Source organism: Neomonachus schauinslandi, chromosome 10 (assembly GCF_002201575.2).
Source record: "Neomonachus schauinslandi chromosome 10, ASM220157v2, whole genome shotgun sequence".
NCBI lineage: Eukaryota > Metazoa > Chordata > Mammalia > Carnivora > Phocidae > Neomonachus > Neomonachus schauinslandi.
In genome coordinates, this window is record NC_058412.1 from 122,774,442 (window position 1) to 122,788,439 (window position 13,998).

Genomic DNA, 13,998 nt, shown 5'->3' on the forward strand with positions numbered 1-13,998 from the left:
ACCCCACCCCAGTATGCCCAGGAATTCCACCTGTTTCCCCACTGTCATCTCCCACTCTGGGCTTTGTCCCAAGGTCACTGTTGTGTCTCCAGCTCTTACAGAGGGGGCCTCAGAGATGGCCAAATTAAACGAAATGGATTTGGTTCTTCCAGATCATCTGGCTGGGCCCGGCAAGTGCCAGCACATAGTAGGTCCAACCTGCATGGGCTCATCCACCGTGGGCCACCTTCCAGAGCCCAGGGAAGCAGGCCGGAGGGAGGCCCCTTGGTGCCAAAAGCAAACAGGCCGCCCCGGGGAAATTTTGCTGTGGGTCACACCCGCCTCTGGGTGGCTGCCAATCTTGCTGCCAGAAACCACAGGCCCAGCCGAAACTGCCCAGAGTCCGGGCCACGGGGCTTCGGAGGACTTGGGTCAGCGCTGCAAAGGGGGTGCCTGCGGAGCTCTTGCTGGGTGCACAGCGCCCCGGGGCTTGGGTGGGGGTCTGGGGCAGGGCTGCAGCGGCCACAGCCACAGCTTGGAAGGCCCCCTGGGGCTGGGAGGAGCAAGAGAGGCCCCCGCCAGCCTGTCACAGGCTCTTGGCACTGGCACTGGCTCTGGCTTTCACACGCGCACACACACGCACAAACTCACACACACGCACACACTCACACTCACACTGGCAGGCCCCCTCTTGGTGGCCTCCACGGTCTCATCTTCAGGTAAATGGGCTCATCAGTGGGAGCATGAGGATGGAGAGACGAGGGGGAATGCAGAGACCAGAGTGTGTGTGTGTGTGTGTGTGCATGTGTGTGTGTGTGCATGCGCGTGCCCGAGAGTGACCTCACAGCTGCCGGAACATAAACACTTACAGGTCCTGCCTCCCAGGCTCAAAGCTGGCTCCGTGGAGGACACAGGGACATGAGAGACGTGCCACAGACCCACCTTCTGGCCTTCTCCCTCCTCTGCCTCCTCTCAAAGGTAAGGGGGCCCCGGGCCCCAAAACGTCTGGCCGACTTCCTCGGTGTGGTGGGGGAGGTGTGAAATCACTGCAAGGATCCCCTGGAAGAACTCCTGCAGGGTCCCCGGTGTTGGGCACAGCCCAGCTTCCCTCCCTGGTGCCCAGACATGCGCCTCTGGCCAGCTCGGCTGTGTTACCTCAGGCGAGTCCCTTCTCTCTGAGCCTCAGCTGCTTCCCCAGCTAAACGGCCATAATGATCATGAGGCCTTGGTGAAGATCACTGATGGCAATTCATCAGAAGTGCTCCTCACAGGACCTGGAACGTGGCAGGTGTTCCAAAGAAGAGGGCCGTGACTATTCGCGGTCCCCAGAGCCCTTCTACAGAGCTGAAGGGGGTGTCCTCATTATAAAGGGGGAGACGCAACATAAAACCAGCTCTGCCTAACTGTGAGCCAGGATTTGAATGGATGTTGGCGTCTAACTAATGGGAAAGTTCTCACCACAAGGGCATTAATGCTGGTGGCCGTGAGTGACCTGCAGACCCGGGCTAAAGGGGGACGGGGAGACACCTCATGGAATAATGATCTCCTCTTATGGAACATTTTTCAAAAGGTCTGTGAAATACCTACCTTGCCTAACATATCCAACAACCTCATAAGGAATTATCCCCTGTTTTCGGGCAAGCAAGGCTCAGAGAGGGCAAGCAACTTGCCTAAAATCACACAGCAAAGAAACACCAAAGAAACATCAGAGTAATAGAGGCGATGGAGCCAGGGATAGGCTTGGGTGTGTGTGGGGTGGGGAAGGCGCACTTCCATTTGTGCTTCTCCTGCTCCCTGTGCCTCTTCCCCTACCTGGACCAAGGCCACAGCTGCCGAGCCCCGTCAGCAAATGCTGAGTTCCGATGCCATGGAGATCAGCCCCACCACAAGCCATGATCTCACTGTACGTTCATGCTTCTTTGAGGAGCACGGCAGGAGCCTTTCTCTCCTGGGTCCTGAGCAGGAGTGGGGGCAAGGCTGCGAACCCTGCTGGCATCCACTGTTTCTTCTCCCGAAGGGGCTGTGCAAAACATGATGCCCGGGTGGGTGGCTTGGGTAGTTGGAATAGGGGACTTGGGGTTCTGGGCCCAGGCTTAAATGAAAGACCAAAAGGAAGCCGTCCGGGACTCACTGTCCACCCCTCCCTTCTTCCCTGTCCCCGGGAGCCGGGCAGCATCCTATGCAGAGTCAAGGACTTAGTCATCACCAACATGGAAAGCCACAACCATCCTCAGGGAGAGAATTCTAAGTCTTCCAGCAGCCTGTGGGCTCCTGGGCTCAGGCCTGTGAACACGGCCAGGTGGCAGAGACCTGGAAACGGACAAAGTCACTGTGACTAAGAGCTAGCCATGACCTCATTTAATCCCTGTCACCATTTCAAGATAGGTGCTCTCCACCCCCTCTTACTGAGAAGGAAACAGCTCCCTCCCCATGAAGCAGTTGAACAGCATGTTGAAGGTCACACAGCCCATCAGCGGTACAACTTGGATTTCAACTCTTCTCTAGAATATTCCACATCCAGGACTCGACCCCCTGGTGACTGCAGCAAGGGTCTGGGGAAACCGCATGTGTCGGGGAGGCGGGGCGGGTTAGGAAGGGCCTGGAGATCCAGGGAGTCCAGCCTTGTCCCCACACTGCTTTGAGCTTCTGTTTCCTGGTCTTTCCAGTGGGCACAAAGCTGGTACCTCATCTTGCGGAGTTCAATTAGCACATTACAGCTCACGGCTTGCCCGTGGCCAATGCTAGCTGCAATCATTGATATTATTAGTGGCCCCTCCCAGGTGTCAGGATGCACACATCCGGCCCCGGCCGAGCTCACCCCGTAGAGAGCCCAGGGTGGGAAACCTGGTACAAAGCAGAAGGCCTGTGGCCCGGCACCCCTACTTTCGGGTGGAAGGGACCCGAGAGCCAATTCTGGTCAGGGTCCCCACTTCTCACTAACCAAGGGAGCCCAACCTCTGATTTGCAAGGGAACCCCAAAGTCCAGCTGATTACTCCTCAGGCCAATTCCATGAGAGTCATTTCCAGACGTATTACACTGCAGCATTGGATTCATAAAGAGGGGCCCTGGATGCTGCTTCAGACTTCCAGGTGAGGCTGATGCTGCTGTCTGGACCAGGCTTTGAGGGGCAAGGCTAGGCCATTATCTCTAGCATCTCTTTGGTATCACCCAGTCCCCGGCTTGGAATTCCTGCAGAGATGGCGACTCGCTCCCCTGTGAGGCCCTGGGCACAGAGCTGCCCACCTGCCTCACTACCTCCCAGCCTGGAGCCCCCTTCCCCCGAACCAGGGCTGGTTGACCAGTGTGGGGTGGCCTCTGGTGGCCAGGGTGCAAGCTGCAGGCCACTGAACGCAGATTTGCAGGACTGGGGGGTCCTCGGGGCGGGACAAAGTAGGCACTAGAGCAAAGGGGTCATTGCCTGCTTTGGGGCCACACAGAAGTTAGGAGGTGATTCATTCCATTTTTGTAAACTGTAAGTCTTCCATCCTCCAGCTAAAACCCTCTGGTCCTCCAAGGACCCTACTGAACTGAAGATTGGTCCGTCACCAAGGGGCCTACCGGAAGCTACCGGGCTATCTTGAATTATGCCTGCCTCTGGGTCCCCACCTTCAGATGGACATATGGGGAGACCATGGCATCTGGTTTCTGGTTTGCTTGTTTCTCTGTCCTGAGTCCGGAGGAACAACCAGGACACTTGGGTCAATACCTTGACCCTGTCGCTGGGGGGTGGGTCCCTGGCTCAGGCTTTTCCCTATTACAGGATCCTTGAGGAGGAAGCGGGCTCCCAGCTCTGCAGCTAACACGCTGTGACTTTTGGCAAGACCCGTTCTCTCTCTGGAGCTCAGTTTCCCCCCTCTCTCCCTGGCAGGGGCATGGGGGTTAGAACTGGAGCAGAGGTGCCAAAATCCTAGCTATGCATCAGAAGCCCCGGGATAGCCCGATAAAAAAAAAGATTCCAGGGCCCTGTCTCTGGAAGTTCTATTTGGTAAGTCCCAGGGGAGGCCTGGGAATTAGTATTTTACCAAGTTTCCAGGCTGATTTGATACGTATCCAGAAACATATTCTGTATTGTTCCAAAGATCAAAAGCATCTATGATATTGTTTGATTTATTCAGCTGTCAAGATAAATATTCGCAGTCTACATTCTATTTTTTTTTTTTAAAGATTTTATTTATTTATTTGAGAGAGAGAGAATGAGAGACAGAGAGCATGAGAGGGAGGAGGGTCAGAGGGAGAAGCAGACTCCCCGCCAAGCAGGGAGCCCGATGTGGGACTCGATCCCGGGACTCCAGGATCATGACCTGAGCCGAAGGCAGTCACCTAACCACTGAGCCACCCAGGCGCCCAGCAGTCTACATTCTAGAAAATGTACAGTACCCTGTCATTGTAATCCTTTGTTTTGTTGCTTTTGCCTTTATGTAAGCTTCTAGAGGGCAGGATCTAAGTCATTCCTTGTAATTCCCAATGGTGATCATCACAGCTAAATGCACAGAGCATCTACTGCATGCCGGGCTGTGTGCTCAGGGTTTAACATGCATCATTTTACATACTCCTGAAAACAATCCTCCGAGTTAAATATTACTAATGCCCCCTTTTCACAGATGAAGAAACTGAGGCTTGGAGAGCTTAAGTAACTTGCCCAAGGTCACTCAGCTAATAAGGAGCAGAGTCAGGACTGCAACTGTAGGCCAAAGTCCTTGCTCATGACCACAAGGGTCCAAGGCCAGGTCTGTGTGACCCGGGGGCCGAAGCATGGACCCCTCACTGCCCACCTGGAATGACCGAGTGACATGCTCTGTCTCTGCAGGTGTGTGCCCAGCTGTGCCCGACGCCGTGTGCCTGCCCCTGGCCACCACCCCGATGCCCACTGGGGGTGCCCCTGGTGTTGGACGGCTGCAGCTGCTGTCAGGTGTGCGCACGGCGGCTGGGGGAGCCCTGCGACCATCTCCACGTCTGCGACCCCAACCAGGGCCTGGTCTGCCAGCCCAGGGCGGGCCCTGGTGGCCGAGGGGCCGTGTGCCTCTGTAAGCAGGTTTGCGGGACCGATGGTGGGTGTGTTTGCGAGGGTCAAGGCTGAGGGGTCCTGAGTCAAAGAGAAGCTCTTCTCTCTCTACCTCCTCACTGTAGGTACACCATCCATTCCAGCCAAATCTGGTGACGCACGTTTCCCGAGGCCCTTCCCTCTTGTCTTTGCTCCGACTATGCCCCCCACCTGAACGGCACCCCCCCACTCCTACCTGTCCAAATTACAACCAACTATCAAAGCCAAGCTCAAACACTTCTCCCCTGAGAAGACCTCCCAGATTCCTCAAACCAGGAATCACTATCCTTTCTCAGGACCTTCACAACACTTCTGAGAAAATAGAAGTGCAACCGTTTATTTAGGGAGGGCATAGAGTAATCGGTCTCAGGCCGTATGCTGAAACTTACCACATGATCCTTGCATAAATCACATAATCCTCACAAGGATCCTCTGAGGTAAGTCCTTTCAGACTCAGAGATGAGCAAACTGAGGCTCGGTAATATTAACTGGCATGATTACTGTTACACAGCTTGGGACCAGGTCACACAGGTTCTGAAGCAACATTTCGTTCTGTCTTCCTCCTGGATTGGGAGCCCTTGGACCAGAGTTTGGATTCTGAGTTTGTCATTTACTAGTGACCTTGATCGTGTTACATCTCCCACCATTCCAAGCCTTGGTGCCCTCTGATGCTTTAGATCAGAGTTTCTCAACTCTGCTTTTTGAGCCAGATAATTCTTTGGTATCATTCTTTACTGGGGAGGGCGGACTGTCCTGTACTTGGTAGGACCTTCAGCAGCATCCCTGGCCTCTACTCACTGGATGGCACTAGCATGTCCCTCACCCACGAGTCGTGACAATCTGTCTTAGACAAATGTCCCCTGGGAAACAAAATCATCTCCAACAGAGAACCACTACTTTAGAGAAACACAAAAACGTGAGGGTGTTCTTTTTTTTTTTTTAAATAAGTCTTGTAGAGCAATCTACGTCTTTCATCTATTTGCATGTATCACTTTAAAAAAAGAACACGAGAGATAAGGGCTCATGAATCACTGATAATGAGTCCACTTATAGCAAAAAACAAGGTTAAAAAAAACCCAGCAAGACTAATAGACATGAAGTTATCAATACTAAATCCTTGTTAAATGCTTTTTTTTTTAAATCAGGGGAGTGTAATCATGAGAAAATAGTGATTTGTTTTATAAACTCATAGATGATTGCTAATAAAAATGTATCTAGGGAAAAAATGAGATAAGTAACTCTTATCTTCCCAGGCTGTTGTTTCAACGGAGCCAGGACACAGACAAAGCATTTGGCTGAACTTTATTTATTGAACACTTGCATAGCACTTAACCATGTGCCAGGCACTCACAAATATCACCTCATTTAATCTCACAACAACCATATGAGGTTGGTACTAATGTCATCCGTATTTTATAAATGGAAAAAAAAAAAAGGAGGCACAGAGAGGTTAGGCAATTTGCCCAAGGTCACACAGCTCATAAGTGGCTGAGCTGGGATTTGAACTGAGGGAGCTGGCTCCACAATCTTCATTTCCATCACTCTACTGCCTGACACTCAGCATATGATGAGTTCATATTGGCTGTTACTGTCACTAAGTTTATTAGGGGGCTTTTCTTATTCCATCTTGATTCAGACTTCAGACAGCTGGAGGTCAAAAATGTACCTGGTCTTTGCTTTTTCCTACAACTCCCAGCCCAGGTCATGCAACATAGTGGGTGCTCACGAGCCAGATCTGGAGGCTGGTGAACCCCACAGGTGAGACCTCACAGAGGCGGAGTCTAGGTCTTAGCTCTGGAGGGAATATGCTGCCCAAAACTCTCCTCTCAATTCCTAATTGGGTGGACCTCTGACAGTGCACTCCAAGCTGTGTGTGTGTCCTCCATAAGCTCCTGAACCCCCACACCCCGAGCGTGCAGCCTCCCCAGCTCAGCCAAGTGCATCTCCACCCTCCCTGTGGCTTGAGTTCAAAACCACAGTCATTCTTGACATCTCTTGTTTTGCATACCCCAATACTGCCCACCAGCGAAGTCTTCACAATATTCTAGAACCTGAAATTCTAGTCCCTCCTCAGTCCATCCGCTGCTACCAGCCTGGTCTGAGCCTTGTCATCACACACTAGATGTTGCAGCAGCCCCATAACAGTCTTCCCACTTCTGTCCTTTGCCCCCTGCTCTGTTCCCAACACAGCAGCGACAGGGGCCCTTTCAATACATACATCAGATCACATCCCTCCTCCTCCTCAAGGCCTCCAACAGCTTCCCACCACCTCCGAGTAAAAGCCAGTCCTCTCAATGGCTACAAGGCCCTCAGGGTCCTGCTCCTGTTTTCTCTCTGACTCTGCTTAACTCCCTCTCTCCCTCCTGCTCTCTGCTTCAGCCATGCTGGCCTATTTTGTGCCTTAAATACCCGAGGGGGCTCCCACCTCAGGGCCTTTGCTCTGGCTGTTTGCTCTACCAGTGTTCTTTCCCCCCAGATATCTGCATGGCAAGCTCTGCATCTCCTTCTCATCTTTCTCAAAAATCACCTTCTCGGGGCGGCCTTCCCTGATCACCATATTCAACATCCCTCTCTTGAACCCTGCCCTCATTGGAACTTTCGCTCTAGTGGAAATAAACACTATAAACAAGTAAAGTCTATGATGTCCAATGGTGATTAGAGCTAGAAAAATAATGGAGGGCAGGGTTTTTGCCTGTTTTAGTCATTGCTGTATCTATCATGAGTCCCTAGAACAGTGCCTGGCACATAGTAGGCCCCCAATAAATAAAGACTGAATGAATGAATGATAGTAAGAGCTCTGGAGAGCCTAGCAGTAACAGGTACCATTCAGGGAGCGTGTCCTGTGGGCACGCCCTTTACACACGTGATTTCTTTTTACCCTTAATAATGAGGTAGGTCCTATTATTAAACTGATTTGCAGATGCAGGAACAGGGGTTCAGAGGGGTGAAATCACCTGCCTAAGTTCACACAGTGTGCAAGTGGCTAAAGGTGGAAAAAAAAATCCTCTGTTGTTCCTTCTACAAGGGACTCTCGGAGGGAAAGAGGGACGCAGAGATCACCAGATGACTAGACTGGGCTCTGAAGTTATTTGAGGGAGGTTGCTGGAAAGGGGGCATTGGAAGGACCTGGAAGAGGAAGTAGGATTTTGGCAACTATATGTGTATATGGTTGGCGGGGGAGAGGGGGTGGCGGATTGAAGAGTGAGTACGTTTGGAGGCGCCTCCTGGTGTTTGGGACCAAGCACAAAGGTGCACACAGACCCCAGGGCAGGGGTCGGGGTGGCCGCCCAGGGATCATCAGCCCCACCCCTAGCCAGCCCTGAGCTAGAGGACCAGGAGAGGAGCCAGGAAACCTTGCTAAAATTATCACCCCTCCAGCGGACTTTCCGAAATAATCCCTCTGTTTACCAGGCCCTCCCGGAGACCAGGAAGCCCCAGGGCTGTGGCCCCAGGAGTCTGCTGGGAGACCGCTCAGGATTAAGATGCAGCTGCCCTAGTTTCCAGGAAACCAGGGGCCACATGATCCAGGCCAAAGGTCAGGGATTTGGCATCAGAGGGCTGTGGCCTGGAAGGAGCAGGGAGAGGGCTGCCTCTGGTTCTGTCCTCCCCCGAGGAACAAGCATCCCCTACTCCAGCTCACAGAGCATCTGCTGTGCTCCAGGCTTGCAGAGAAATGCTTTAACACTAGTTCCTTTAATCCCCCAGCGGCCCTGGGAGCCAGGTCCGGTGGCTCAGAGAGGTGCAGTGACCTGCCCCCAGGCCCCACAGTTAGCAAGTGGGAACAGGGGCTGGCGCCCACATCTGTGCGGGTCCCAAATTTCTGCGTGGGTATGGGCCTGTTGGAGGTTTTTCTCTGAAGACCTGGGAAAACCTGCCTTCAGGCAAATCTTTCCAGATCCAACTGAACTGCCCGCCCCCCACCCCTCCCCGTCTCCAGGACCTCCGAAAGAGGTCCTCCTTGCTCTGCCCTTCCCCGGGCGACTCACCCGGGCCTCTCCACAGCTTTTCATTTCTGTGTTGCAGACGGTGACTTTCACATCTGTCCCCTGCCTGGCCCTCTGTCTCTCAAGACAAGGACTGTGTCTTAGTCCTGTCTAGGAGCTGAGCGGTCGGCACCCTGGAGGGGCACACTACGTATCTCTGGAACTATAAGAAATCAGAACCTCTTTCATCAATGTCTCTTCTGTGCTGGGCCTTGCACGAGGCATTCTTTCAAAGGGTATTTCCTGAGGGTCTGTGTGTCCATCCATGCTCTGGGCCAGCACGGGGGGAGGGGGAGCGGAGTGGGGGAGGGTGCCAGCCTGAACACTCTCAGCCCCAGCCCTCAAGGAGTGCTTGTCCAGTGGAGGAAGTGGGAATAACACCCGTATCTTAAGGGCTTCGTTTGAAGAGTGTTTCTTGAGCACCTACTCTATGCCTAGCACGGGGCTAAATGTTACGGACTTATCAACTGTACCTGAAGGTACCCAGCTGTTCTCATCAACGCTATTGTTAAGGCAACTCAGAGAAGTTAAGCAACTTATCCAAAGTCACAAAGCCAGCAAGTTAAGCCCGGGCCTGACAGTGATGACCACAACATAGCAGATGCACAATGAAAGTGTGTTGCATGAACTTTCGGTGTGTATATAAGTTATATATTATTAATATATAGTAATTAATTATATTAATAGTAACAACAGAGCAGCTGGGATCTATTGAAGGTCTCTTTTATGTTGGATTCATTACATACATCATTTCATCTAGTCTCTACCACAATCCTGTGAAATAAGTGCCGGTTATAAAACCCATTTTGCAGATAAGGAAACTGAGGCAAGAAGAAGTGAAGTCGCTTGACCAAACTGCATAGGTAATAAAGAGCAGAGTGGGGGCTCCAAGTAGGCCCGTGTCCCCACAGCCCCTGTGCCAGGATGCGGTATGCCACGCTGTCTTCCCGCGGGCGCCCAGACAGGTCGGCAGTGGGGACCGGCCGGAGCCCCCCGGCAGTGCGCAGACGCTTAGGGGCCCTAGTCCCCAGCAGGATCGGGGCCAGCTCTGCAGGGAGACTGGGTGGAGGATGTGGCTGACACGGTCTTGCCCAGGGAAAAGTTGGGGGTCAAGGATGGGGGTCCGGTTTCTCCTTTGCAGGGGGAGAGGATGATGGGAGCTGCGAGGTGAACGGCCGCCTGTACCGGGATGGGGAGACCTTCCAGCCCCACTGCAGGATTCTCTGCCACTGTCAGGACGGCGGCTTCACCTGTGTGCCCCTGTGCACTGAGGACGTTCGGCTGCCCAGCTGGGACTGCCCGCACCCCAGGAGGGTTGAGGTCCCTGGCAAGTGCTGCCCTGAGTGGCTGTGTGACCAGCGAGGGGAGCTGGGGGTCCAGCCCCTCCCAGCCCAAGGTGCGTGCAGGGGGCGGGGCAGGGGCGGGGCTTCTCAGGAGCCGGGACCTGTCAGAGCCCCTGGGGGCGGGGAGGGGGCGGGGCTTCCAGGAGCCGGGACCTGTCAAAACCCCTGGGGGCGGGGGCGGGGCGGGGGCGGGGCTTCTCCGGAGCCGGGGACCTGTCAAAGCACAGGTTTCCCTGACCGCAGCTGGGAGGGGCTGGTGGCTGAGGAGACTAGGAAAGGCGAGTGGGGCGTCACAAGACCTCTTTAAAACTGACAAAACAAGTAAATAATTTTAAATCATAAAAAATAGAAACTAAAAATTGGTAGCAGAGCGGGGAAGGGAAAGGAGGGCTAGGATACTTGAATCAAATGCTCACATTTCATAGCAGAGGTATACTATTATGACATATACTATTATTGTATTTATAATATATTGATATGTATTAGTAATACATTTATATCATTTAATATTACATAATATTATTAATATGTAGTTATTTGGGCTTATCCAAAGAAGAACCAGGCGAGGGGGTTGCCTCTGAGATGTGGGTTTAGGGGTGGGCAGAGGTGGAGGAAAGATAGTTACCTCTTGCTATAAATTCTTTAGTTTTAGAGAATTTGTCATGGTTACATCACTGGGTTATTATAATTATAGGAACATGGTCTTTTTAAAGAAAGGCATATGAAAAGAAGGCATTGGGCCATGGATGACGGTGCCACCTGAGAGTAGAGCATGGTGGGTTCAGCATGGAGTCTGCCCAGGGTTCTAAGCCCAGCTTTGCTATTTCCTAGCTGTGTGACTCTGAGAAAGTTGCTTAACTTCTCTGTGCCTCAGTTCCTCCAACTGTGAGATGAGAGTAAGGGCGTCCACCTTGCAGAGTTGTTGTGAGGACTGGATGAGTAAATCCAAGGAAAGCAGTTACGGCAGTGCCTCGCACACAGCACTCTATCCATGGTGGCTGTCATTATCCCTACGATGGAATGGGACACACCCACTTAAATACATAGGAGAATGCCAGTGAGTTCATCTTACGTATAAAAAAGCGGGATAGGACACTGTAGATGCGAATCTGATCTCCATCATGTGTGTCCGTGTGTGTGTGCAGACAGCCTGCACACAGGAGCATATCACGCAGGCTTTCTCAACCTCGGCACCAGTGACACTCGGGCTGGGTGATGCTCTCGTATGGGAGCTGCCCTGTGCACTGTAGGGTGTTGAGCAGCATCCCTGCTGGACTCCAGTAGCCCCACTCCCCGTCGTGACCACCAAGGTGTCTCTGGACATTACCAAATGTCCCTGCGGGAGGGCAAAGTCGCCCCCAGTTGAGAACCATTTGGTTAATAAGGACCAGAAGAAAAGACACCACAATAGTAAGAGAGCAGAATGAGATGTCAGGAGGAGGAGAAGCTAGCTGGTGCTGAACCCCCCATCTTGTTCCAGGTACAGCCTCAGAAACTCTGGCAGCTTTGCCACCGGGTGCCAGCACCTCTATACACAGGCCACAGCCTCCTTCCTGGAAGATGCCATGGGGTGCAGCAATGAGAAAGCCGCCACGTACTGGGGGACCATCACGGCCAGCACCATCCTAGTTGCCTAGTAACCAACACAAACGAGGTGCTTACAGCACAGTGCTAAGCATGCCCCCTCTATTATTTTATTCAGCCCTAACAATCGCCCATTAGAAAGCTTACATAGGAAGAAACTGAGGTCCAGAGAGGTTACGCAACATGACCAAGATGGCACTGCCAGCAGCTGGGTTGACTTGGCTGCCAAGCCCTCACCTCACAGTGCTGACCTCTCTTTCTTCCCCCGCAGGACCCCGGTTTTCTGGCCTTGTCGCTCCCCCACCCCCTGGCGCCCCTTGCCCAGAGTGGAGCACGGCCTGGGGCCCCTGCTCAACCACCTGTGGGCTGGGCGTGGCCACTCGGGTGTCCAACCAGAACCGCCTCTGCCGACTGGAGACCCAGCGCCGCCTGTGCCTGCCTGGGCCCTGTCCACCTGCCAGGGGCCGCGGCCCATGGAACAGTGCCTTTTAGAGCAGGCCTGGGAATCTGGAGGTTCCGTGCCCGCCCTCCCCAGCAGGCAAGCCAGTGCTTGGGCCCTGAGCAGAAGGCAGATGGCCCCTCCCCGCCCCCTTGGCTGGGGCAACGACATCCAGGCCCCGGAGGACAAGAATGTTCACAAGTCATCTGGTCCACCTGGACCCTGAGATAGAGCCGGGATGTCTGCCCCAGTCCCCCTTCCTCTACCTCACAGCCTAGGCTGGCCAAGGTTTCCAGAGTCTTCTGGTCCATTCCCAGCCTCCACACAGCCTTTATCAAACATGTGCATAGGCAAGCTTTCCAGCAGATAGGGCAACCAGCTGTCCCTTAATCATTAGGCCGAGGCAGGTGCTGGGCTGGACTGGCTATTTTTCCGGGGGTTTGGTGAAAAGGGGCAGGCAGATATTCTGAATCTCCTGCTTCCTTTCCTGGAGTGACATAAAAACGTCCCCAAATACATGCCTGTGCAAGAGCTTGTAGGTCCGGCTTATGCTGTCTGAGAAAGCCTGCCCCATCCAGGGCAGAATTCAGAGGCTGTGTGCTTTGTGAAAATCACAAGGTGAAATCACACTGTCTTGAAGAAAGTCAGAAAACAGGCCTGAGAGTGATCCCTTAAACCCAACTTGTATTATTAAGAATGAACCTTTCTCAGGCACCTGCAATGTGCCAGGCGCTGAGCTAGACTCTTTATATATAGGTTGGTGCTTTGCAACATTTAAGACCAGAGAAAAGTAGGGGAGAATGAAGGATAGCCCCTGGGGACTGGGGAACATGGCCTGAAATAAATCAACCCAAGCGTGAAATTCTGTCTGGAGTCTCATGTCTTATTGTTTTGTTTTTTTTAAACCCACATAAAAACTTTCCATCCTCCTTTGTGATCTATGTTATGTTTAAAAATAAAAATTGTGTTTTCATCAGACTCCAACCAGGAAATTGGAGAACACTCTCAGTATTTAAACAGGGATTTCTTCTTATTAAACTAATTTGATTGAGGCACGGTTTACACACAGTGAAGCACACAGGTCTTGACATACGGTTTACCAAGTCTCTGCAAACGTGAACACCTGTGTAATCCATCAAGATACAAAACATTTCCAGAATCTCAGGAAGTTTCCATTGACCCCTTCCCGGCCGCCCCCTCCGCCCCTGAAGGCAACCCCTGTTCTGAGTTTTACCACCAAAGAGGATGGATAGCCAGTTCTCGAACCTCACATCAATAGACTCATGCAGTAGGTATTCTTCTATGAATGGCTTCTTTCACTTGGTACCAGCTGTTGGGATGGAGGGTTTGAAGGAGAGCCCAGAAGCTGGGACCAGCCAGCGGAAGATGGAATCACAGCAGGTCCCTCCAGCAGGAGCAGATGCAGCCTTACAGACCTAACAAAAAGCCCATAGAGCTGGGGAGGCAGACCTGGCTTCTGCTCTCTCCCACCCCCAGGTTCTGGTAGTGCCTCCCATTGGTCAACCCCACTGGGAAGGGGAGAGGCAGGGGAGCCTGGGAGTGTGGGGCATTGAGGTCTAAAGCAGAGCAGGGAAAGGATGACCCCGGCTCCCAGGATGGGCATGACC

At 52.8% G+C, this 13,998-nt stretch overlaps 1 protein-coding gene across 1 annotated transcript; it reads left to right on the forward strand.

Annotated features, from left to right (window-relative positions):
- Window positions 1–680: 680 nt before the first annotated feature.
- Window positions 681–13,183, forward strand: CCN5 (cellular communication network factor 5). The gene is made up of 5 exons (XM_021689159.1): window positions 681–698; window positions 851–957; window positions 4,788–5,004; window positions 10,146–10,400; window positions 12,203–13,183. The coding sequence occupies exons 2-5, from the start codon at window positions 898–900 to the stop codon at window positions 12,421–12,423; spliced, it is 753 nt and encodes a 250-aa protein (XP_021544834.1). The 5' UTR covers window positions 681–698; window positions 851–897; the 3' UTR covers window positions 12,424–13,183.
- Window positions 13,184–13,998: the final 815 nt, after the last annotated feature.